We start from the raw sequence: 24,879 nt of genomic DNA on the forward strand, positions 1-24,879 counted from the left end.
TTCTCTGACCTGTAGTAATTGCCCAATCTGTGGTAGATCTCTGGATATGTGGTTGTCTGTCCCTCCCTTTCCAGGTGAAGAACCCAGGTCCTGAGGAGTGACTTGGCTAAGGCTGCTCCAGCCATGAGAGCCAGTCTCTGTTCTCCCAGCCAGGGCAAGGTGCCAACTGGAAGAGATGTTCAATGAGTTGGGATGCAGGGCCATAGGGAGAATGCCAGTGATTTGCTGAGGCTGGGTGTGGTGCAGCTAGCTTTCTTCTGCAGTTTCTACTGAGCCTTCGTTTGTGCCCCCTTGGGCCACTTTGTTAGCACCGCAGCCTCTGGGCAGGTCCAGAGGGGAGTTGTGGGGACAGCGCAGAGTGAGAGGTGCCGTGCCCACTTACCTGACCTGCTGCTCAGGCAGCCCTCTGCAGGGGGTTACTGAGGCTCTGGGTTGGGAGAGCACTGGACCAAAGTGAGTTATGGCAGGCCAGCAGTCACCCCTCAGTGTGGGGAGCCCCGTGAGAGGCACAGTCGAAGGTGGCACTGCCCAAGTCAATGCCTGGTTCCAAGCAGAGCAGCAGGGTTTGGTTTTGTTTCAGGGTGAGACTAGTGGGTGTAGTCTGCATGTAAACAACGAAACATTCTTGTCCTTTTTCCCCCCAAAATAAGTCACTGTTTTTTCTTATGTTGTACATGTTCATTATAAGAAGTAATTTAAACAAGACTGAAATACCAAGAAGAAAATAAAATTCACCCTAAATCCAACAACTCTGTAATCATGACTGACACTCAGCTGTTGGGCCTTCCAGCCTTTTAGCCCTTAATGTGAACACACAGATCCCTGTTTTTTCAATTACCATAGCTATCGTGTATGGGCACATCCTATATGTCAGGCCTTATGCCAAGTGCTGGCTGGCAGCAGCTCCTCCTGCCTCAGGGCCTTTGTCCATGTCATCTGTTCCCCGGCCTACACCAGACATGATTCTTAAGAATTTTAGGTTTCGGGGCGCCTGGGTGGCTCAGTTGGTTAAGCAGCTGCCTTCGGCTCAGGTCATGATCCCAGGGTCTCCGGGATCAAGCCCCGCATCAGGCTCCCTGCTTGGCGGGGAGCCTGCTTCTCCCTCTCCCTCTGCCTGCCTCTCTGCCTACTTGTTCTCTCTCTCTATCTCTCTGTCAAATAAATAAATAAAATCTTAAAAAAAAAAAAGAATTTTAGGTTTCATCTTAAATGTCTCCATTCCTTTGTTAGTTGCATCACACCCAGTACTTTCCCTTGATTACTTGTACCTTTGTCTGCTTTTTACCTTTGTTTAATGTCTGTTCTCTTCACTACTGGAAGCTCAGAGGGCAGGAACTGCCTCTTTTTTGCCTGTCAGAGATGTTCAATAAATACTTCAAATGAATGTGCAAATGATTTCATTTAATCTTCAAAACTCTGAGAGGGCATTATTCTCCCTGCATTTTAGAGATTTTAAAACAGGTTTAGAGCAGTTACTCAGGCAGCCGGAGGTCACACTGCCTAAGTGGATCCATGTCTGGCTCCACGTGGCCTGTGTGCTCTCTCTTAGGAAACATACTTTCCCTTTTTAACAATATATTGTGAGAGTCGTTGTCAATAGACAGACGTTTATGTACCTAATCTTTAATGATGCCATGGCATCCCATTGTGTGTATGTAATTTGTTCATCCACTCCTTTATTGGGCTTCCCAATTTGTCCCAGTTACGGAGGACTTTGTGGTGAACGTCTCTGAACTTCCATATTTGTGCACTTGTTCGAGCGCTCATACTTTTATTCTATAGGATAAATTCCTATTAGTCTGCACATTTGTTTACATCGTGACCAGTTGCAAGATGGGGCAAGGAGGTGCTTGAAGGAGTGGGTATCTGCGGGCGGGATGCGCGTCAGAATCTCTGCGGCACTGTGAAAATGCTCCTGCCCGGGTCACACACACCCCAGGAGGCCTGTGGTGGTCTCGGGCACTAGCATTGCTTTTAAAAAATGCAGGCTGTTCTGAGGTACCCTGGGTGAGGACCGTCGGAGTTGGCGCGTGGTTGCGACAGGTGCAAAGGCGGAGAGGTTGTAAAATGTACTCCGCCCTCGGGACAGTTCGCGGCCCGCGCCGAGCCTCCATTTCTGCCTTTGTAAGGGGCTTGCGAGGAACGCGACTTGAATGATCCAGATTCCTCCGGGCCCCAGTGTTGGGGGGCCAGGTTTGATTCTACCCGCTCTCCCAGGCAGGCCGGGCGGGGGAGCAGCTGGGAAGATGACGTAATGTGCTCACAGCTCGCTCCGGGGGCGACCAGCAAGCGGGGGCGGAGAGTGTTAACCCTTCAACCCCCAGCCGGTGGATGGAATAACTTGTAGAGGCCGACCCAACGGAAAAAGGAGCGGCGCCTTTAAGCCTGGGGAGGAAGGTTGGGCTGAGGACCCGGAGGCCTCTCTTCGCATTCGCTAAGAGCCCGCAAGGGGTGGGGCCTCGATATGCAAATCTAAGCTGCTGATCGATGACGCGCCATCACCCCACGCGCCGCTTCGCGCGCTGATTGGCCACGAAGAGCCTGGTCCCATTGACAACAAACAAGGGGGCGCGCGGCCTGAGGGCGGGGCCGCAGGGGGCGCGGGTTGGGGCGGGGGAAATCCCGCCCCGCCCCTCCCGCGCGGCGCAAACATGGCGGAAGCTGGCACCGGCCGGTGAGGCGGTACCGGGAGGAGGCTGTCGGGTGTCATGGGCGGTGGCGGCGGCACCGCCCCCGCGTCTCCCTGAGCGGGACGGTACGGGGGCCTTCGCGCCGAGCCGGGCGATGGACGAGAGCGGCGAGCTGGGCGGTCTGGAGACCATGGAGACGCTCACAGAGCTGGGCGACGAGCTGACCCTGGGGGACATCGATGGTGAGTGGTGGGTGGGTGGGTGGGAGTGCGGGGGCGCGCGGGGAGGAAGGGGTTACGGCAGCGCGCGGGTGCGCGTGCGCCCACCCCCCCGCAGCCCTGGTTAGCGCGGGAAGAATCAGCACGCGCGGTCGGCCCGGCGGAACCCATCCCTTTACAGCGCTGCGGTTCTGCGGCGCCGCGTGTCCGGAAGCGGAGCAGGGGTCCTGGGGCCGGAGCGCGGAGCCGGGGGCGTCGAAGTGTCCTGCGGGAGCGGGCTGAGGAGAGCGCGCGGCCGCCGCCTCCCTCGCGCGCCTGCACGAGCCGTCCGGGTCCCGCTCTCCCGTCGCTCACGGCTCCGCATCGCACCTGTCACTCCCCCCCGGCTGCGGAGGCGGCTTTGGGATCACCGAAACGGGGTCCCCAGGCTCTGCGCTCTCATCTCTGGTCTTCCCGGGGTTGACCCGGGGCCGGGTCTCCCGGCGCTCAGGGAAACTTTGGGCAGGGAGCGGCTGCGGAAGCAAGTTGCTGATGAAGCGAGCGGTGGCGGCGGAGTGTGGACGCTTCTCTCGGGAATGGAGACCCGGGCGCTCCTGCTGTCGCGTTGCAAAGGGATTTGAGCAGCGAGAATTTTGAGTTGTGGCCCTTCGGGGACAGGCTGGGGAGCGGGTAGCCTTTGTTCCGGCGACCTTAACAGCGGAGTGGAAGAGCTGGTAGGAGCCCAGGGATTCTGTCTTGCAGTGTTCTCATTTTGTGACCATGGGAATCCAAAGTTTGGAGAGGGTCAGCCCCTTGCCCAAGGTCAACCAGCTGGTTACAGAGCCCATTTCCTGGGCTAGTGTTTGTGTCACTATATCAGGCTTTCACCTGACCCTTGGGGGTGAGGAATCCAATGAACAGGTTAATAACCATAATAGTAACTCTCAGGAGTTGGGCTCTTCTGATGTTCTAGTCCCCAAATTCTTTACGTTGTTTCACTTACTTCTCACTACAGTCCCATGGGAGACTGAGGCCAGATGTTTGCTTGTCTAAGGTCACTCACCTTAGATTGCCCAGAACCCATGCTCTTAAGCACTAACTCAAGTGCATTGTGCTCTTGAGTTTATAAAGTGCAGTCATGTCCAGGCTTTCATTACGGCCTTGTAGGCAGAAAGGGCGGCTCCATCCCCATTGTACAGATGAAGACACTGAGGCAGCGGAAGATTCTCTTCTAGAGGAAAAGATAAGTGGCAGCAGCTAATTGAAAAGGATCTCTTTCTCATTTTGCTTCTGTGACGTTTAACCCCTTGGCTTGTCCTTGCCTTCTGTTTTTGGTCATCCTGGCAGTGAGCTAAGACCCTTAATTGAAGCCCCAGGTCTAACCACAGATTTTTCCACTAAGTGCTCCTAAATACAGAGATGTGTTAACAAATGGAGAAGAAAGCTTCCTGGAACTTAACAAGGGCAGCTAACATGTTTTGAGCATTTATGTGGCAGGCACCATGTTAAGCACTCATACACATTAATGTTCTCAATCCTTAACAACAGTTTCATCAAGTAGATAACGTCTGTTATACTACTCTCATCTCCGTTTGTAGATCCTGAAACAGAGGTTCAAGGTGGTTCATTAACTTACCCAAGGTTACCTAGCCAGTAAGAAGTAAGTCTGAGGCAGCCTACCAGCCAGCTCACAAGAAGAAATTCATGTGCATTTTGCCTTCTCATTCCATAACTGATTCTTATTTATCTTAATTTGTAATGTGTTAAATTTCCTAGTGGTTAAGTATTAGCCTTTCCCCTGTAGATTTCTGAGTAAAATATACATTCTGGAAACTACCATAGTGGTTTAATGGCTTCACAGGTCCCCATACCAGATTTGGGAAAAAATGACTCCCTGTCTTCAATTGGTCAACAAGCATTTAAGTGCCAGCTCTGGTTTCTGAGCTGTAGGGAACATGAAAGATAGGAAAGAGAATTTTTGGCCTCATGGAACTTAAGATGAATAACAATAAAACTGTAATGCTGAGTACAGAATAGCTTAGAATAGGACAACAGAGCATCCTGGAGTGGAACAAGGCCCTGGAGATCAACTAACACAACAGGTTTCTTTGTTGGCCTTACAGTATGTTTCTTTTAAAAAAAACAAACAAAAAACACTTTGAGCCAACATTTTAAAATGTGGCTATTTCACGTAAAAATCCTGACTTGGGCATCCCTTGAAAAAGAGACACAGATCTCACTTCCAAGAGGCCTCCCTTGCCTACCCAGTCTAAATTAGTCTGGAGCTATTTTATTTTATTTTATTTTCTTAGTTGCTCAGTTGTTTTAATAGTTGCTCAGAGCAGTAAGTGAAAGTCAAAATTGAAGGAGCTTGGTAAAGACTGCCATACCAGGAAGACCACTCCAAGGAGGTAGCCTTTGACCGGGATCTTGGAGCACAAGAAGGGTTGGGTAGGCTGAAGGCAAGTGGTCTGCAGTTACAAACATCCCTGTATCCTTACACGTCCATTCCCCCTCCAGAATGTCAGCTCCATGAGGGCCAGGTCCTTTTCTTTCTTTCATGCTGTAGTTCTTGCACTTAGAACTAAATATTTGTGGAATGCCTGAATGAATCCAGTGACCTTGGGCTGGGAAGGATTCTAAGTTGTAATAGACACAGCCCCTAGGGTTGGGTTAGATCAGTTGCTTCTAGGAGCCAGTCAGGTAAGGAAGAAGAGACTGAGTGTGAATACATATACTTACTTTGTGTGTGTGATGGGGGCTGGTACTTGCAACCTGGAGCTCTCATGCCTGCCTCCAGGAAGTCTAGGTGGGCAAGAATGCTTCACTGGGCAATATCATTCTTGCTATAATCCATGAGTGCCCTTCGAGGATGTGAGTCCAAGGAGGCCACATCCATCCATTTATTCAGCACATCTCTTAGGTGGCTTCTCAGTACCCCTTTGATGGACAGAGTGCAGAGGATAGCTTTGAATAAGACATACACAGGAAACACAAGCTGAACAAATAACTGAAATGAACACTTCTGGCAGGACACATGAAGAAAATAAAATGGACCCATGTTATAGAGAATGACCAGGGCAGACTAATTTAGACTGGGTAGGCAAGGGAGGCCTCTTGGAAGTGAGATCTGTTGTCTCTTTTTCAAGGGATGCCCAAGTCAGGATTTTTACGTGAAATAGCCACATTTTTAAATGTTGCTTCAAAGTGGTTTTTGTTTTTGTTTTTTTTAAAGAAACATACTGTAAGGCCAACAAAGAAACCTGTTGTGTTAGTTGATCTCCAGAGCCTTGTTCCACTCCAGGATGCTCTGTTGTCCCAGGCCCCCAGGCCCCTGCTGATAGAATGTCTAGAGCACTTTCTTTTGTGGCAGATAGCTGTGTTATGAGAAAGTGCCTCATGTATTGTGATAAACCAGGTCTTCTGGAAAGGCAGAAAGGTGAGATATTTTTCCACTGGGATCAGGAAAGGCACAGGGACGGAGGTGTCCTTCTCATGAGACCCAGAAGGGTGGGTGGCAGAATCAGCATGACAAGCACATGGCAGAGGAGGATCAAGCTGCCTTAGAGATAAAAGATTACTAGTGAGTTCTTGGACTCTATGGTGTGTGTGTAAGGAAACGTTAGAAGATAAGGTCTGAAAGGTGAGTTGGAGCCAAACTGGAAAGTCTTCATACCTAATGCACATGTTTTGTGGAATGTACAGGGAACTGCTGAGGATTTTTAAGTAGAGTGATGACACATTAGTCACAGATTTTAAGAAAATTTAAGTGTGGTGATGGGCAAGGAAGATTGGAGTCAGGGAGACCAGTTAGGAGGGAAATGTGGGCATCTGGGTGTGGGATGATGATACTAAGAGGGTGATGGGGTTGGGATAGGAAGTGGCCATCGTGCAAGATGGTGGACATAACAGGATGGGGCCTCAGCGGAAGGCCTCACCCTGAAGGCAGAGCAGAGGTGGAATTCTAAGATCCCATCATAGCTTTGATCCTGGGGCACTGGGCAAGTTCAGAAGCCAGCAGGAAGAGCTGGTTTGGGGGGATGATAAACATTTGTCTTCAACTGGGCAGAAATTGAGGTGCTGGTGGCTGTGGGGGGAGGGGGCGTCATTCACTAGGAAATCAGAGGCCAGTACTGGGGAGAAGGTCAAAACTGGGGATGGAGATTGAGGAGTAGTCACTGGAGTTGAGGCTAGAGGTGAGAGAAGATAGAACTGGGAGGTCAGATCATTTGAGGAAAGTGTAATAAAAACTAAGGGAAGGAGAGCTTTTCAAGGAGTGGGTTGGTGGATGATGGGAATAGTGGTGCAGAGGACAGCAAGGATGACAAGGCCATGAAAGGAGTCATGGGATTTGGCAATTAGGAGGTCGACATTGGACAGAGCAGTCAGGTGAAGGGGTCCAAGTCTAGATAAGCCAGAAAAAAGTCAGGACTGAGTGGGTGATGGCAAGTAGAAGCAGCTGTTTTCTTTGGAGAAGGTTGAAGAAACTTTTCAGTGAGCTCATTTACTTTCTGTTTTTGTGGATTTGCCCTATTCTGAACACTTCACCTGAATGGCATCATACAATGTGTGGCTTCCGTCACTTAGCATAGTGTTGAGGTTCGTCTGTGTTGTAGCGTAGTGTTTCCTTGGGTGGAGACATCATGTTTTATTTATCCGTGTATCAGCTGATAGACATCTAGGTTGTTTCCACTTTTTGGCTGTTATAAATGAAGCAGCCAAGAACATTTGTGTACAAGCCTTTGTTTGGGTGGAGGTTTTCATTTCTCTTGGGTTTGTATTTTTCCTCGGACTTATAATAGCACCAGTTATTCACTTGCTTACTTTCCATGTTCTGGCAATGAATTCAGCCCTAATTCTTGTGACAGAAACTCTCAATAGGGTGGTAGTTGCTTTTATCCCCCTTGTTGCCATCTCTTCTGAAGCCCTCCCTCTTTTTGCCCCATCTGATGTTTGTCTGGCTCTGCTGTCCCACACTTGTGGGATTACTTTAGCCATTACGCTGTGGGGGGGGGGGTGATATTGAAGCCCCTGTTCCCTAGTTTTTGTGTTTTTTACTCCCTAGTTTTGATGGAGCACATCCTCTGGTAGCTTCCTGAGAAAGGGTACATTAGAGGTAAATTTAGGGTGGGGGGGCCTTGTCTGTCTTAAAATATCTTCATTCTAACCTCACGCCAGTTTGATAGTTTGGGTGAGTTTAGAATTTTAGGTTGGACATAATTTTGTATCAGAAGTTTGGAGGCATTGCCTAATTGTCTTCTAGCTTCTGGTAGTTGAGAAATGAGGTATCATTTGGTTCCTGATCCTTTTGTGCCACCTGTTTTCACTTCTGGAAGTTTGTAGGCTCTTTATCCTTGGTGTTCTGAATTCCATGGTGATATACACTGATGGGACCGAACTGTCAGTCACTGTACCTACTTGGGGGGCTCTGGAGGGCTCCCTCTGTCAGACACGTGCATTCATGCACTCCTCCTGCTGGTAGCCCACCCCAAGCCCCAGCCTGCGGAGGCACTTCCAAGTTCCTGAGCCTTTGGGTAGCGCTGCCTGGTCCTCTGCTGTCTGTCTCCCTGCAGCCAGCTCCATCTTTGGCAGAGACCACAACACTACCTAGCCCTGAAGAGGTTCTCTGTAAAGGTGTGTCTGACAAGGATAGCACTTCAGGCTCGGGGTGTTGTGTGGGCCCACCGCCAGGTGTCCACATCCATGGGGAGTTTGGAGTGGCCAACCTGATGAGCCAGGGTTGAGTGTTGGGAGGGTGTGGCCAGCACACCACTGGGAGGCTGAGGTGCGGAGAGGGGTGGAAACCGACTACACGTTTCTCCAGTGAGTCATGTTTGGGGAAACTGCTCAGTGAGGTGAAGCACAGACTTTTTACCCATGTGTAGATCTTTTTCAAGACATAAACTTTGTTTTGACACTTGAATATATATCACTGTTGCTAATGTTTGGGTAGAATGAGCTACTGTTTGCTCACAGCTTATTTATTTTCTACCTGATTTTAGCTCCTGATCTCATCTAGTTCCATTTCCTAGGACATAAAGTTTTCTGGGATTGCTCAGACCACTGAACCAGTCTCCTTGGGTTTCTCCTCCTCCCCAGATCTGTTTGGCTCTGCCCTTGACAAACACTGTTCTGCATTCACACCTAGGCCTTTGGTCTAATGTTATTGAACAGTCTTTTCTGTCGTTCTCCTACTCAGCTCATGTATTGGCATTTAAAAAAATATACTTTGTGTGTCTGTCTCCACTGGATCTTTTCTTTCCTCCAATTCATAATTTAAAAAGTTCTTAACTTGATTCAAAAAGGGCTTTCTGACTATCAAATTATCTGTATCCTCTGGATTCTGTCTGAACTTTATTATTAATGTGTGCACAAATTGTTACATTTTCACATCCCGGTTGCTAGGTGTTGAATAACCCGGGGTAATCCACCTGAATAGGCAGGCCCTTACATATCCACGTCCCGTGGAACATTTGCATCATTTGCAGCTTTTCATCAACATAAATACTATTGTTCTGAACACGTAGGAGCAAGTCACTTTGGAGTCAGTTGCTTGGTGCGTGTTTCCCAAAGAGGACTCTACATCATGAGGTGGGTTACAGCTCCTTCACACTACCAGCCGTGGCCCTTCCAGTTTGGAAACTCTCCAATGCTCTACATTACTCTAATTACTGTGCTGATTGGAAAATATTTGTATTTCTTCAAAAAGGCAATGTGTTCATATGGCGAAATAAAAACATGTGAGAGGGGACTGTGAAAAGTTGTGCTCTCAGCCCTGCCCCCATCTGCTTAGCACCCACCAGCTCCGCCTCCTTGCAAGTAATTCATTCTGTAGTTTCTTTTACCTTCTTCAAAACTTCCTTAATGCAAATATAAGCAGATAGGTGTGGATTTTAATATTTGCTCCCCTTTTTATCTCCGCACAAATAGGTAGCATGCAACAAGCTTTGTTCTTCTGCACCCTGCATTTGTTTTTTTTTTACTTAACTGTGTATTAGAGATCTTTCCACTCTTCATTGCTGCATGGTTTTCCATTGCATGGATGCACAGTAACACATTCATCCGGTCCCTTTTGATGGACATTTGAGGGTGTTTCCAGTCCTGCTATTAAAGACAATGCCGGGGGCGTCTGGGTGGCTCAGTCGTTGAGCGTCTGCCTTTGGCTCAGGTCATGATCCCAGGGTCCTAGGATCGAGCCCCGCGTTGGGCTCCCTGTTCCGCGGGAAGCCTTCTCCCTCTCCCTCTCGCACTCCCCCTGCTTGTGTTCCCTCTCTTGCTGTGTCTCTCTCTGTCAAATAGATAAATAAAATCTTTAAAAAAAAAAGACCATGCGGGGCACCTGGGTGGCTCTGTTGGTTAAGCATCATTTCTTGATGTCACAGGTCTTGATCTCAGGGTTTTGAGTTCAAGCTCCGAGTTGGGCTCCACGCTGGGTGTGGAGCCTACTTAAAAAAAGAAAAATCAAAAAACCCAAAACAATGCTACAGTAACTAGCTTTGTAAATTCATAATTTCACACACGTGCAGGTGTGAGTGTGGGATAAATGATCAGAAGTGGGATTGCTGGGTCCACGTGGGGATGGGGAGACCTCATAGATGCCACAGAATCAAGTGATGTAAAACATAAAAGGAAGGGGCAGGAACTACCATTCTGTTCTGGCCCTGTGCATTTGGGGTTTTGAGAAATCCTAGGAAACTGCTGTCCACAGTGGATGTACCAACTTACACCACCACCAGTGTGTAGAAGAGGGCCTGTTTCCCCTCGGTGTCCCTGCAGAGTCCAGAACTCTGGTCCCTTTATTCTGCCTGTCTTTGCCACACGTGTGCTGTTTCAGAGCTCACGCCACTCCCTCAGCCCCCGGCAGTACACATGTACCGATCCCTCTGTCCGGGCCTCCCAGTGCCTCGTTGACTTTTCTGTATTCGAGACCCCTGGACAGTCCATGGCTAGTGACCAGCTTTCTGAATGATCCCCTCCCGTGCCTCAGATGTTCCCTTTGCTGGCCCAGGACCCTCGTGCTTGTGACCTCTGCCACTTTGGGTTTCTTTGAGTGATCCTTCATCTGGTTCGCTTGCTCTCTTTACTTTTAAAATTGCTCCTTGGGGCACCTGGGTGGCTCAGGCTGTTGAGTGTCCAACTCTTGGTCTCAGCTCGGGTCTTGATCTCAGGGTTGTAGGTTTGGGCCCCACGTTGGGCTCCATGCCCAGCATGGAGCCTACTTAAAAAAAATGCTCCTTAATGTACAGCAGTTCCTTATTTTCAGCTCTGGGGACTTGAAAAATGATTTCTTGTTTTACATTGTTTTGTTGGGACTCTCTTCTCTGTCTGGGCTCTCTTTCATGTAGCTTCATGGTGGCAGCCCTTGCTGCCCTGAAATTTCAGTGTGTCCTCTTAGAGAAAAATTTGGGGGCTTTCCATCACTATAAATGGTGTTCTGGAAGTTGCTTCCTTTCACTGTAATTCTCTTAAGACTACTTTTCACCAAAATCGGCGGACATTTTAGGGAGCACCCTTTGTTACGAATAGCTCAGTTCTCATAATACCTACCTTTGAACTTTATTATTTTTCTTTTAAAGATTTTATTTTATTTATTTGACAGAGAGAGAGCGAGAGAGGGAATACAAGCAGGGGGAGTGGTAGAGGGAGAAGCAGGCTTCTGCAGAGCAGGGAGCCCCATGCGGGGCTCGATCCCAGGACCCTGGGATCATGATCTGATCCAAGGCAGTCACTTAACAACTGAGCCACCCAGGCGCCCCTACCTTTGAACTTTAAAAGTCACTGGTGTTCTCTAGGAGAATGTGACTCGTCTTTTTATTAGTTATTGACTGTCCCTGCAGTCGCCTCTACTTTTCTATCCTTCACTGTGTCTAGGCAGGCCTGCAGTTGAGACCTTAACATAGGGCCTGTGTTGTGCTGGGCTCTGGGTACAGCACTGGCCAGGTAAGCAAGGACCCTGCCCTCACGCAGTGTATATGGCCCTTTACATATGTTGTCTCCTGATGTGTTTTTGCTTTTAATCCTTCCTCCCAATTCTGTGGTATGCTACAGACAAGAAACTGAGGCCTAGATCACACAACTACTCAGTGGTAGAATGGTGACCTCACTCCAGGCATGTCTAAATCCAAACTCGTGTACTTTTCCTGTGTCTTGTGCTACATCTCCGTCTGATGTAAGTGAGCTTCCAGGTTGCAAACACGAGCTGGTGTGGTGGGTGAAGGCCAGAGAGACCCTGGATCCTCTGCTCAGGTACACACTTAGGGACATGTGTTTATCAAGAGGGGTCTGCTCTGTGCTTGTGATGAAGTTTTAGAATATAAGTGAGCTTTAGTGGGGTGGAGTCCGGAGCTGATGACTAAGAAAGAATTCTTGAGACATCTTTGGTGCAAAATGGTGGTTTATTAAAGCACAGGGACAGGACCCATGGGCAGAAAGAGCTGCTGCACCAGGGTTGTGAGGGGTGGCTGATTATATACTAGTGGTTGGGAAAGGTAAGGATTATATACTATGTATTACTACATAAAGGTAAGGATTATATACTATGTATATACATAGTATTATATACTATGGGGTTGGGAAAGGTAAGGAAAGGGAGGTTTCAGAAGGATTTTTGTGTGTTAAAGAAGACTCACAGGATACTGGAGGCCTGGCCATTGTCAAGTTAAGGTTGTTTACCCCGCTAGTAAGGCATTAACATTAAGATAGTTGGGAACTTCCTGGAACAATGTCACACGTCCCACCCAGGAGTGGGAGGTGGGGGGAGGTTGCAGGGTGTTGGCTTATGCTTTGTCTCCAGCCAGCCTTCTGTTCCCTCATCATTCCCCCCTGAACAATTTTGACCCTTAAGTCTTTAAGGTTGTTGAAGGTGGAAGGTCTCATCTTCCGTAATGTCTTCCTGCTGAACAGGGGAATAGAGATGTCCCTACCTATGGGTCAGTATTGGTCAGTTGGGGAATGTTTAGAGGAGTTACAAAAGAGGGAGGCAGCTGAATCCAACACAGTCAACATATGCGAACCTCCCTGAGTAGAAAGGATCATCTGTTAGCTGGAAGTTATGGCAGTGAAGGAGTCTTTTGACGCTAGGCACGGAGACACCAGAAATGACAACAACATAAGGTTAATATTATAATGAGAAAGAGGAGTCTGAATAAAAGATCTTTGATAGTTGACCTTTGATAATTTTCTTGCAGTCCAGGAGTTTAAAGCAATCACTAAAGGAAAGAGATCATTTAAAGGACCAATTTGAGTATTCATGTCAGGTAGAAACCCAGAAGTCTTTTGTGGTCATCGGGACTGTACACACAGCATTCTGTCTGTATGCTAGCACGAGTTCTACCTTGTGCAGCAGTTAAAACATCTAGTGCTATTCTATTTTGTAGAACTGCTTTATGCATTTGAGTCATTTCAGTACTTAGTAGAGGAATACTGTTTTGGATATCATTTAGGGCTTTGACCATGTGTCAAACAACATTCTCCAGTCTCAAAGAGGTACAAGGATGGGTGCCAGCTGGTTATACCAATGAGACACAGAACATGTCCACCATGGTTTTAAATTTCAGGGGTTAGCTGGGTTGGTAAAGGTTTTAATAATGTGTCCATGCATCCAGGCAAAACCCAGAGTACAGTGGCCTATCCAGCCTGGGGGAAGCCATGGCCACAGGTTAGAGCTGCATAGCCATTGGGTCGCAGCCAGGAGCCAGCCATCTAATACTAGGCCTCCTTGAACTGCAGTCAGGATTTCAAGGGCTACTCGATTTTGGAAGGCCATTTTTTTGAACATGCAATAATTTCAGGTCCATATTTGATTGGGGAGTTATGGCTTGATAATAATCCCCTTTTCTTTAAAGAAATTACTCCAAGGGCATGTAAGACTAGAAAGACATATTTGGAGTCAGTATAAATACTTTTTTTTTTTTTAGATTTTATTTATTTAAGAGACAGAGATAGGAGAGGGAGAAGCAGGCTCTCCACGGAGCAAGGAGCCTGATGTGGGCAGGACTCGATCCCAGGACCCCAGGATCGTGACCTGAGCCAAAGGCAGGCGCTTAACCTGCTGAGCCACCCAGGGGCCCTGGAGTCAGTATAAATATTTTTAAGGCTTTTGCCAATAGCAAAGCACAGGTGGGCGCTATTAATTCAGACGTGTTTGCTGACAGAACTCTGGCCTCAACAGTCTGAGTTAGAATGACTATGGCATACCCAGCTTTTCTTATTCCTTTTTCCATGAAACTGTTGTCATCAGTAAATCAGCTGTCATTCGCAGTTTTAATAGAGGCGTCTTAAATCTGGTCAACTCAATAACCTCTGAACAGTTATGCCCTATAAAAGTACAACGGTCAGGTCCAGGCATAAGGGTAGCTGGGTTTAAGGTCTGACAGGTTTTAAGTATTATTTCAGGCATATCTATAAGCGTTGCCTGATATTTAATAAGTCGGCCTCCCATCATCTATTGGTGGCCTTTGGTCTCTAAGACATTCTGAACCTGATGTGGAAGTCATTCCAGTCAGGGACTGTCCCAAAGTGAGCTTGGAGGCTCCTTTTACCAGGAGCACTGTTGGATGCTTAGCTAAAGCCTTTGTTTGCAATTGTACATCCATAGAGGTGGCTTCTAGGATAAATAGAACTATGAGAGACAAAACCAAGAAGCCCTTTTTGTTTGAGGTAAATCATTAATATCCTAATTACAAGGAATCACTGGCAAGTGGGATTAGACTTGTCAAGAGATAAGGGCATCCCCAGGTGCATCATCCAATCCAATCATAAAGAAAGTGGGGTCATCCATTATCTCCACAAGTCTATAGTTAACCCTATGGAGTGGGATATGCTCTGGCTTTTAGGGGATGATTTTATCATCCCAGCCACATAGAATTGGTCAAGGTGCTAGTGGAGTTATACAATTGTTGGGGATCGATCCCATTTTCCAGTTGTTCAAATAATCATATGCCCATGGGGTCGTTTATTATCCCCCAGAATAAAAAGCACAAAGATTGTCTATATGAGCTATTGTGGCAATTTCTCTGAAGTTTACCTCAAGTTGTCTAACGTAAGCAAACATTTAAGGATAATCAAAACTAGGATTTAACATCTGCAGGGGTGGGTCATTGAAACATAATTTTTCTCTCTAAAATAATCCTCATTTCCAGATATAGCCAAATCAGGACTAATTTGAAAAAGAAGTCCAATTTTAACAAACTTGGCCTAATCATTTACATAAGCTCAGCAAGAATAGTGATTGATCATATAGATCTTTTTAGAATCTGCTTTGCTGGAACTTTTATAAGGAATCTCTAGGTTGAACTTTCAGTAGCCTCTCCCGGTCAGAAGCCAAGCCAAGTACTTGCCATCAGACATGCCTACAATACCTGTAGATTTGGGCGAATTCCTCTTCACGGAGATCCCCAAAGTGTCCTGAGGTTCCTGCACCTGCCAGGAAGTGACATTCTTTACTCACCTGGTGAGGCTGCTGGGAACTCTGTAAGCAAGGTGTCAGGCCAACAGTTCCAAGGGGCTTTAGGGCTCCAGGTTTGATAAAGTCAACCTTAGTTCCTTAAAGCTGTTTGGTCATATCTGAGTCTATGCATGTCTCTCTCAAATAGGACATTCCAGTCAAAAGCTTGGTAAAATAACCAGTGTTTCCAGTGGTGTCCTGTTACAAGGATAACAGATTCTTATATGAACTTATGCAAATGACTATGATTGCTGTGGATGAAAGAATACTTACTGAGACCTTTTTAATTTTAGAGGGTTCAGGTAGAGAGAAAAGTGAAGTGCTTCAGTTTGTTTACAAATGAGTATTTTATCACATTTCTGTAAGTCATTGACATCTTAAGAGAAAGTCTCCTTAGTCTGGAAGAGTAAACATTAGAGAACCAGCAATGTTTCAAGCAAGAGTCACAAAACTATAATCATCTTTTTAGTTCATTTAGTCCCATGTTTCTATTTGTTGTTTAATTTGAATGCAGCTTTAGTTCTGGAAATTCTTACCCATTTTAGTTTTAGGATTTTAAAGATATTGAATACCTACCTGTATTTGTCCTAAAAGTCCTTTTTATGAATCTCCTTGAAGATGAAACTCATTTTGCAAGAGAGTAAGAACAATTATAAATGACAAAAAATCAGAATAGACATGGTTAAAGATCTGATGAGATGAGAGTTTACAATATAGCTGGCAAGGAAATCAGGTTATTTCTGTGACACATAACACTTCAATAGCCAGAATATCGAGTGATGATGCTTATATTTTTTTTTTAAGATTTTTTTTATTTATTTATTTGACAGAGAGAGACACACAGCGAGAGAGGGAACGCAAGCAAGGGGAGTGGGAGAGGGAGAAGCAGGCTTCCCTCTGAGCAGGGAGCCCGATACGGGGCTCGATCCCAGGACCCTGGGATCATGACCTGAGCCGAAGGCAGACGCTTAACGACTGAGCCACCCAGGTGCCCCGATGATGCTTATATTAAAACATTAAAACTTGGGGCGCCTGGGTGGCTCAGTCGTTAAGCGTCTGCCTTCGGCTCAGGTCATGATCCCAGGGTCCTGGGATCGAGCCCCGCATCGGGCTCCCTGCTCTGCGGGAAGCCTGCTTCTCCCTCTCCCACTCCCCTTGCTTGCGTTCCCTCTCTCGCTGTGTCTCTCTCTGTCAAATAAATAAATAAAAAAAATCTTTAAAAAAAAACATTAAAACTTTAGGAATTGCATATAACCTCTAGACTAGTTACAGCATTTACCCAAATGTTACCTAAGGCTTATCATTTGTTTAACAGTACTTCCGGAGTGACTTAGCATACCAAATAAAAGGCCTAATGAGTTAAAGAGACTTCATTTACAATTTAAATCTTGGGAAGTTTGTTAAAACCTTAGAAAGTTATAGCACATGCCTGAATAGGATTACAGATCATTACAAAACAAATATTTTTATTTAACCAAGATGACAATAAGAGATTTGAAGGGCAAATAAATATGTAGGGTTCTATAGTTGTTAGCAAAACTTAGCTCCTTTAATATTGAGAAGTTTTAACCAAGTGATTGAAGACGTGATGACAAAAACATATAGAAACTGGTTTTCTGGACAGACAAGAGAAAAAACCTTTGTTTACATTTTCTTATCCAGAGCAGATGAACAATTCAAGAAACTGTCTTTTGAACAGAAGAGAATTTCAGTCTTACACCAGTGTACCTTTAAAATAAAAATAAATAAATAAAAATAAAATAAAATCCATTCATTTCAATCTTAGTCCATCCTGACCACACCTAAAATTCCTTTCCAAAGATTTCCCATCATTCTTAATTACATGTAGCAGAGTTTTGCACTCTTAGAAACCTTAGTCTCCAGTGAAGACTAAGTAGAACCAATTGTGAACTGTTACACCAGAATTCTTTTAGACGGCAAATTTGTGAATCAGTTAAGCACAAGTATGTTTACCAACAGATTTAAGTATCTTTAGTTTCTTTGCAACAAGAAGTGAAAAGACACAACCCCTATGTCCAGTAATCAGTGATTTAGCATTTTATCCTATTTGGAAAAGTCCTAGATGTCCAACGAATTAATCCCATTTATTCAAGCAAACTTTAAAGTATCAGGTTACCAAAGACTTTGAAAGCTGTCTTAACTTCTATGAAAACTTTGATGAGACAGACAGTTAACCATCATTTTAGTCATCTTTTTGCTAACAACTTGCAACAGAAATAACGAGTTTGTTTGACCTTCAGTAAACCTCTATAGAATAAGTTTCACATTTAGTGCTGATAACTTTTAAGACATGTCTATCTTAATTAAACCAACAAACTTAACTTAGTTTAAATACTGAATTATGTTCCACCTGGATCCTCCTCATTGTTAATTTTTACCTGAGACACTGGTGGGTGGTGTTAGGTCCAGGGCGTGCTCTTCATGCTCCTTGACAGTGAAGGGAAAAGGAGCCCTGGTGCCTGAGGCACCGAGGATGGTACAGAAGCCAGTCCTGCAGGCCGCCCCCAAGGTGGTGAGGAAACAGAAGGGGGAGGGGGAGACAGAAGAGACAAAGTGCTGCCAGAAGGCGGAGAAAGAGCTCCCGGTTTTAGAGCTCATCAGCTCCAATAGAGGCGCAGATGCCCTGTTTTCCCCGCCAACAAGGGGGAGGGGTTAGGCAGTCCCTGTCGGGCCAGAGAAGACAGGGAGTTTCCCCGAAACAAAGGGAGTTTTGGCAGCTGCTACGGAATATTCCTTAAAGTCCCCCTCCCGAAGGAGACTAACCACATTTGGCTCCAGTTACAGCCATTAACCCGGGAAGTGAGTGAGGGAGAAGTCCCCACATCTATTAGGAGGAACAGAGAGAAAGAGAGTCAGAGTCCCCTTTGCTAGGAATGGCCTGTGTTTCCTCTGGCAACCTGGGTTTGGTCGGAGGAGGCCTATTTAGATAATTATCATCCAATATGTCACGAGTGGGTTTACTAGCGGACACATCAGGCAATCACATTCTGCAAAAGGCCCTTAGGTCGGGGTCCTGGTGTAGAACAATGAAGGCCTAGGTACGAGCAATGAAGTTACCCTAGGTCCATGTGCCCTATTTCCTGCAGAGATCTAACGGATAGATCCCACAGAGTCCATGCAGTGTTACAGGAGCTTAGTCCTTTCCTAAGTTTTGTAATCCAAATTGTTGCTAGTGGGTTAAAAGGCACCCCAAAGGAGAGTCCTTGGGAACCAAAGAAGCCTGCTAAGGCCATGCTCCCAGAAAAGTAAAGAAGGTCCATTACCAAAATCCTCCCCCTCCCCCGATTCCCAGGTGGCATCCCGTGCAGGATATGTCAGAGGTTCCAGGTGTCAAAAGCGACCGGAGGTGTCCCTCAACAAAAATCACTATTGATCACCATCCTGCCTTCCCGTGAAGGCATTCCTGCTGTAAAAGGCCTGTATGAGGGATGCCGGCGTCCCTCCCCTTCCCCATCGCATCCTAGGCTGCCGATGGGTGCCTGGTGAATGGACTAAGATACTGTGCCGTCCTATACCCTGAAAGTTGTGTTATTGCCCTGCCACTTTTAACCCATGGAAAACGCTAGAAAAGTTTTACAAGGAAAATTACCCAATTTAGTTAGTAGAGGAACACTGACAGAAAACAGTAAAGATTGAAATCCAGCATGGTCTAAGTGACATTCCAACACATGTAGTCTTTACAGCCAACTTCCCTAGGAAACAGTCCCCGGTTGGGTTTTAGTTCAGTCGGGTACTGGTTTCAGCCGGCTCCCAGTGGCGGTCCCCGCGGCCCGAAGTGGCTAGACCAGGGATGTGAAGGGGATCACATTAGATCAGTCAGGAGGAAACCTCACAAGGGAGTCTTAAGATTGGCAGCCGTCCTAGTGACTTAGGTGGCTGCCCCATGCCCAAGACAGACAACTTTGTATAAGGACAGGAATAAAGAAAGGGCATCAAGTTTCTGGATCTTATTACCATCCCAGCCAGGTACCAACTTCCAGCCAAAAGGCAGGCTTTCTCCTCCCCATAGAGTAGCCACGGCTAGAGGATTGCAGCCTGAGCAATTGGCATGAAAGTGTTCCAGTAAGACTGTACTCCTTGAAGAACCCCGGAAATGAGAGTAAAGGAAGAGAGAAAGTACTCACCAATTTTGCACCGAAGCTCAGAGTCCAGATGTAAAGACTCAAAGCCCCATGTTCGGGCGCCATATGATGAAGTTTTAGAATATTAGTGAGGTTCAGTGGGGTGGAGTCCGGAGCTGACTCAAGAATTCTTGAGACGTCTTTGGTGCAAAATGGTGGTTTATTAAAGCACAGGGACAGGACCCGTGGGCAGAAAGAGCTGCTGCACCGGGGTTGTGAGGGGTGGCTGATTATATACTAGGGGTTGGGAAAGGTAAGGAAAAGGGAAAGGATTTTTGCATGTTAAAGAAGACTCACAGGATACCGGAGGCCTGGCCATTGTCAAGTTAAGGTTGTTTAGCCGGCTAGTAAGGCATTAACATTAAGATAGTTGGGAACTTCCTGGAAGAATGTCGCACGTCCCACCCAGGAGTGGGAGGTGGGGGGAGGTTGCAGGGTGTTGGCTTATGCTTTGTCTCCAGCCAGCCTTCTGTTCCCTCATCACTTGCACTTCCGGTGACTTCCCCTGCAGCGCTTCTCTGAGCCTTAGTTTCTGCTGTAAGGTGGGGGCTGGGCAGGTGTACGTCACAGGTGCTGCAAGAAGTGAACCAAAGCACATAAAAGGAAGAAGACAGGAACTGACATTCTCTTTTGACTGTATCTGAGAATGAAAGAGGAACTTCACTTTGCAAGTTGACTCTTAGGACCAAAGGGCCTTCTTTATAATACCGTTTTGGAATGTTTATTTCTTCCTTTTGAAAGGGCTTTTGTAGGTATGGTGGGCGGGACACAAAGGAGTAGTCACAGAGTGCAGGGTAAAATGTTCCATTTTCGGACCACAGGATTCAAGGGTTAAGGTTGGTTGACACGGTGGAGTTTTTTTAGAGTAGGAGGATCCCAGAGGCTGGGCTCCAGGTAAGGCTCCCTGGGGAAACTAATCCTAAACCATTGACCGACTTGGAAACTGAAAAAGCAGGGCTCTTTCTGCATTACTTAGGCCCTTTGGAATTGCTAATGAATATGTGTCAAAATGACCCTTATAATCTGGCTTCCGCATCTGGCCGGTGGAACTGGTCTGTTGGGTTCAGAATCTGGTTTGGACCAGTGGTAAATTCCTGTCTGCGAACCAGATGTAGAGCTGCCTTGTTAAACTGGTGTCTGCTCAGCTCGGGCCTTCACCATCCCACAGCAACGGGGAGATAATGCTCCTTGCTAAGTGTGAAATTTATGGTGAAGCCTTGTACTTCTCAGAAGTTCTTCTGAGACGTTTGCTTTCCTGACAGTGCTGTGAGGTAGATGCTTGACTTTTATTCCCATTTTGCAGATGAGACATGAGACAGAGATAAAATGAATTGCCCAAGGTTTCCCATGCTGGTGGAGTTAGGAGTTGAATTTGTTCCTTCTAACGTGGGTTGCCATACTCTTTCCTACCCTGTGCGAATGAGGTGGGAGGTGTCCTTGACTCAGGAAGCCTGTCTAGGAGCCCCTGCTCTGGTCAGAAGTTATTTTTTAAATTTTTATTTTTTTAAAATTTTTTTATTGTTATGTTAATCACCATACATTACATCATTAGTTCTTGATGTAGTGTTCCATGATTCATTGTTTGTGCATAACACCCAGTGCTCCATGCAGAACGTGCCCTCTTTAATACCCATCACCAGGCTAACCCATCCTCTCACCCCCTCCCCTATTTTTAAAATTTTTAATATAATTTTTAAAATTTGTTCAAATCAATTCAGTATGAATGAGTATTCACTATATTCGCAGCACAGTGTTAGACTCTTTGGGGTATTAGAGAGGAGTGAAACAGTCCTTTCAGGGAGCTGACCTCCTAACAACCAGATCTAATACAAAGCGAAATGCAACAGGGGCCATAACAGAGGGACAAACTCCAAGTTTTTTGAGCACTAAGGAAGGGAATTAGCAATATCTTCACAGGGACTTTGGCATTTGAGCCAAGATGTGAAGGATGAGTGAATAGAACTTTAAAAAGGAGAAGTGTCAGGGTGTTCATTTTTGACAGAATTGGGACCAGAGTTGGGAATAATTTGGCGTGTTATGGGAACATGGGATTCAATGTGGCCAGAGTACAGTATAGGACTGAGGTTCTCAAACTGCAAAGTGCCTAAGAACCCCCAGGTCTGGGATGGCATCCAGGAGGGGCACCTAAGGAGTGGAGAGGTGGGATCAGAGGTTTCTTGTGGAGGTACCTTGGAAGCTGAGGTCTTTTTTTTTTTTTTTTAAAGATTTTATTTATTTGACAGAGACAGTGAGAGCAGGAACACAAGCAGGGGGAGTGGGAGAGGGAGAAGCAGGCCCCCCGCGGAGCGGGGAGCCCGATGCGGGACTCGATCCCAGGACCCCGGGATCATGACCTGAGCCGAAGGCAGACGCTTAACGACTGAGCCACCCAGGCGCCCCGGAAGCTGAGGTCTTAAAGCTAAAGGGGCAGGAGAGAGGAGTCATGTTCTAGGCTGAGGGAACAGCCCTTTTGAAAGGCACTTGATGTGTGGGATTTGCAGGCTACAATCCTGGTAACTATTGTTACCTTTCTCAAACACAGTTTTGATCTGGTGCCTCCCTCCGCTGCTTCCATGTGCTTCTGTATTAGTCAGGAGTCTTGGCGATAAGCCGTGGAAACTGCCTCTGGCTAGCCTGAACAGAAGAGTTTATTGGAAGGACAGTGGCGCACAGACTGACCAGAAAAGCTGCAGAGCCAAACTTGGAAAATGGGCCCCAACCAAGGGAGGCTCAGCAGCAGAGCTCAGCTAAGGATAGCCCAGGGGCAACTGGGTGAGGACCCCACTGCCTTCCTGGGTCACTTCTGCAAGAGCCATGCTCCTGGTTGGGGGTCTGCATGAATCTGGGCTGACAGACAGGAAGCCTTACCTCCCACTGAGACCATCCAGTGGGGGTTCTCCACAAGGAATATCGGTGCCAGTGGGAGGCTCGGTCAGATGGTGGACAAACAACAAAAGTGGCAAATGTCCACTACATTTTCTGTGCCTCTCCTTGCCTCCAAAATAAGAGCCAAATGCTTAGGGTGCCATTAAGGCCTTTCACAACTTAATTATAAGCAGCTCCATCTCTCCACTCTGTTTCATGCTCTCTCCATTTCAGCTGCTTGCAGGGCATTTCCTGGGGCTGTGGTTTTGTTTAGCCTGTTTCCTTTGCCTGCAATAACCTTCCTTCTCTCTGACGCCTAAAACTTCATCCACTGCCATCCAGCATGGATCAGTCCTGTCTCCACTCCCAGACAGGCCCTTTCTTTGGGAGGCACTTGGCTATTCTTGCCGTTATCACAGTGGGTGGGAGTTGCTTGGCTTTCTTTGTCTTCCCTGTGAGATGGGGAGGGGGAGGGGAACCAACCCTTTGGAGTCCTGGAGCTCTGGGCTGGGTCCCCTGCTAGGTGCTCAGCATCCTCCAGTTCCCAACACCATAGCACACAGTATATGCAGGTGCTGGGTGGGTTTGTAGCACTACTTAAAAACCTGCTTTGCAGGTATTTGTTTTGTCCTTAGTCTTAGGGAGGTTTGAGGGTGGTAGAGTGGAAGGATGGGATGGTGGGTTGTTGGGGTCTTTCACCATTGCCTGGCTGGTTTTAGGACTGAACAAGGTTGAGATCCCCCGCTATGGAGACTCTGCCCCCAGGAGAGTCAGGAGGGTGGTTCAGCTTGCACCTGATTTTGTTGACACTTGGTTACCTGGCACTGTGAAGTGTGATGCCCTTGTCTTCCAGAACAGGACCGTGCAGGATCGGTTCCTGGGAGTTCCTCACTCTGCATCTTGCTCACCTTTCAGTCTCTTTCCAGGAGGGTGAAAGCAGTACAGTGCAGGGCGGAGCAGGTGAAGAGCCAGAAATACGGGAAGACCAGAGATGACAGTCCTTCCCTTTTTTAGTGGGGGATGTTGGCTCTCATTCGTGAGTGAGGCACTTAACGAGCATCTGCCTGGTGCCAGGGTCTGTTTGGTGACGTCCATTCAATAATAGAACGAATGCATCTGTACAGTGTGGTGGCTGAGAGCTTGACCTCAAATTCCAGCTCCACCACCTGCTGACTGGGCAACGTTGGACAAGTTACTTAACCTCTCTGTGCCTCATTTTCCTTGTCTGTGAAGTGGAGGTGATAATGGTGTCTACTTCAAAGTGTTATGGAGATTAAATGAGGAAATCTATGCAAAGTGCTTAACACAATCGCTGACAAATAGTAAGAGTTTAGTAACTGTTAACAATTCTATACTATTTTTATTATTGTTACTACTCATTGGCTCAGACTTTTTCTTCTCAGTTGTTGTTCAAAGTCTCTTCTTAACCTCTTTCTCAGAGCAGGCATTTCAAAGTAATAAGTAGAATAAGAGGAACAGCCTTTCAAAAGTGGGGTGCCAACTATCTGATGCCCCTAATTTGGTGTTAGGTAAGGATTGGCTGGGACCCAGGGTGGTGCCATGTTTGGTTATTGACTGCAGCATTCTGAGCCCGGCCCATGAGGCAGGGCATCCGCCAGGAGGGACTTCCGGAGAGGAAGCCCCACAGTGTGGTTGTTGGGGCGACTCCTGGGGCAGGGTGCTTGCGAAAAGAGCACAGGCTTGGGAAGAGGAAGGGGAGACTGCCACTCGCTTAGCACCTGCCTACGACCGTGTGCAGGTCACCCCCTCTTTGGACTTGGACTTGTTTCTTCCTGTGTAACCACCACCACTTTTCAAGAACTTTTGTGTTGGCGTGTTGGCACTGTTCTGCATGCTTTACATGTACTAACTCTTTTTTTTTTTTTTAAGATTTTATTCATTTGAGACACAGAGATACAGAGGGAGAGAAAGCATCAGCAGGGAGAGAGGCAGAGGGAGAGGGAGAAGCAGGCTCCCCGCCGAGCCAGGAGCCCGACGTGGGCCTCGATCCCAGGACTCCGGGATCATGACCCAAGCCGAAGGCAGACGCCCAACCATCTGAGCCACCCAGGCGCCCCTGTACTAACTCTTTTTTCAAAGAGTACTTAAACAGCTACCTCACGGGGTGATTTGAAGATTATATACCACAATATGTGTGAACCTGCCAGCAAGGTGTTAAAAGCAAAAACAACTGGGTGGCAATGCTAATGAGGTGCTTTTCCAGTAAAAAAAAAAAAAAATCATGTTTAAACTTTGCGTATAAATATATACTTACACAGAAACAGATAAATAGCAGTAAAAATCAACAACAAAAGCTTTTTTTTTTTAAAGATTTTTTTATTTATTCATTTAAGACACAGATACAGAGAGAGAGAGAGAACATGAGTAGGGGAAGAAGCAGGCCCCCCTGCTGAGCAGGAAGCCCGATGCAGGGCTCAATCCCAGGACCCTGGGATCATGACATGAGCCGAAGGCAGACACTTAACCATCTGAGCCACCCAGGCGCCCCCAACAAAAGCTTTTTAAGCAACATACACTACAGGTTCTTCCCGCGTTGTGTACCTCTTTTTATCCCAACACTTGCCACCTGGCCGAGGCAG

General features: G+C 46.8%; 1 protein-coding gene across 2 annotated transcripts in view; it reads left to right on the forward strand.

The window, feature by feature from the left end:
* The first annotated feature begins 2,598 nt into the window (after positions 1 to 2,598).
* Positions 2,599 to 24,879, forward strand: part of SREBF2 (sterol regulatory element binding transcription factor 2) — a 65,679-nt gene continuing 43,398 nt past the window's right edge. The window contains exon 1 of one of the 2 annotated variants that reach the window (XM_032416799.1): positions 2,599 to 2,872. In XM_032416799.1, the coding sequence (XP_032272690.1) occupies positions 2,785 to 2,872 (88 nt within the window). In that variant the 5' untranslated portion in view covers positions 2,599 to 2,784. Of the gene's footprint in view, positions 2,873 to 2,994; positions 3,562 to 24,879 lie in introns of those variants that run through there. The other variant, XM_032416800.1, reaches the window with a different exon arrangement.

This window comes from Phoca vitulina, unplaced genomic scaffold, assembly GCF_004348235.1.
Source record: "Phoca vitulina isolate PV1807 unplaced genomic scaffold, GSC_HSeal_1.0 scaffold19, whole genome shotgun sequence".
Classification (NCBI taxonomy): domain Eukaryota; kingdom Metazoa; phylum Chordata; class Mammalia; order Carnivora; family Phocidae; genus Phoca; species Phoca vitulina.